We start from the raw sequence: 1098 nt of genomic DNA on the forward strand, positions 1-1098 counted from the left end.
TTTCCACAAAGCTGCCTTGGCCGGCGTCTTACACGAAAAGAAGACCAATCCCTCCCTGGACGTCTTGCTGCCCGTTCTGGCCTCACCGAATGTTCTAGAACTTCTGCCTTCTCCCGAAGCCCGGGCCAACGTCCGCCTTGCCCACAAGGAGTGGGAGCTGCAGAAGAAGAAAAGCAAGGAGATGACCGCGCGCGAAGCGGCCTTGGAGGGACGAGGCTATGCGGCCTGGGTAACGGCGAGGGAGAAGGACGACTTCCACCACGGCTTCCTGCCCGTGCTACAGGACATCGTCGCGTTGAAAAAGGAGGTGGCAACGGCGACCCGGCCTGGCTGGGACACGTACGATGCAAATTTGGATTTGTTCGAGCCGGGCATGACCGTCCGACGTCTGACGGAGATCTTCGGGGCACTCAAGACCGAATTGGTGCCGCTTTTGCAGCAGATCATGGTAAGGGTCGTCAGGAAAATTCTGGGAGGGGTGGGGAACATACCTGAGCGGGACGAAATTTTCCTGGGGGATTCCTGGGGGCACTGGGGCTGCGGGGGGATGCATGCGCCCGCAGCGTGTCGTGGTCACCGCCCTCCCACCGCCTAGAAAGAAGGTGACCCCGGACTTCTCGGCGGGTACAAAAATGTAATGGATTGCCTCCTTCTTTCTTTGGCTGCCCCCATGGCATGGAACAGGCCTCTTCGAGGTACCAGACGCAGGACAAGGACCGGCCCCCTGCCTTCCAGGGTGGGCCCCAGTGGGACGTGAACATTCAAGCCCAGCTGTCGCGGGAAGTCAGCGAGGCGTTGGGCTTTGACTACACCTTAGGACGGATCGACACTTCGGTGCATCCCTTCACCGGCGGCAGCCACCCGACGGACGTGCGGATCACCACACGGTACAGCCAGGAGAAGTGGCTGGAGGGAATCAGTGGGACCGTGCACGAGGTATGGGGGGAAAGTGGGCATGGATTGGGGGGAAATGGGGGAAGTCGGGTGGCGTGGGAGAGCGGGGGTGAGAAGCCTGGTCACACTTTGTTTCTTGCTTTGTCTCGGGTCCGCCTTGTCATGCTTTTTATGAGTGCCTGTTCCTTCCCTCCCTCCCTCCCT

General features: G+C 60.3%; 1 protein-coding gene across 1 annotated transcript in view; it reads left to right on the plus strand.

Annotated features, from left to right (window-relative positions):
- The window catches only part of NGA_0076300 (thermostable carboxypeptidase), a gene marked incomplete at both ends in the record, with an annotated part of 2509 nt that extends 1914 nt beyond the window's left edge, over nucleotides 1-595 (plus strand). Inside the window, one exon of the mRNA XM_005855241.1 lies at nucleotides 12-595. Within this exon, the coding sequence (XP_005855303.1) occupies nucleotides 12-595 (584 nt within the window). The remainder of the gene's footprint in view (nucleotides 1-11) is intronic.
- Nucleotides 596-1098: the final 503 nt, after the last annotated feature.

This window comes from Nannochloropsis gaditana (assembly GCF_000240725.1).
Source record: "Nannochloropsis gaditana CCMP526 unplaced genomic scaffold scaffold252, whole genome shotgun sequence".
NCBI classification, from domain to species: domain Eukaryota; class Eustigmatophyceae; order Eustigmatales; family Monodopsidaceae; genus Microchloropsis; species Microchloropsis gaditana.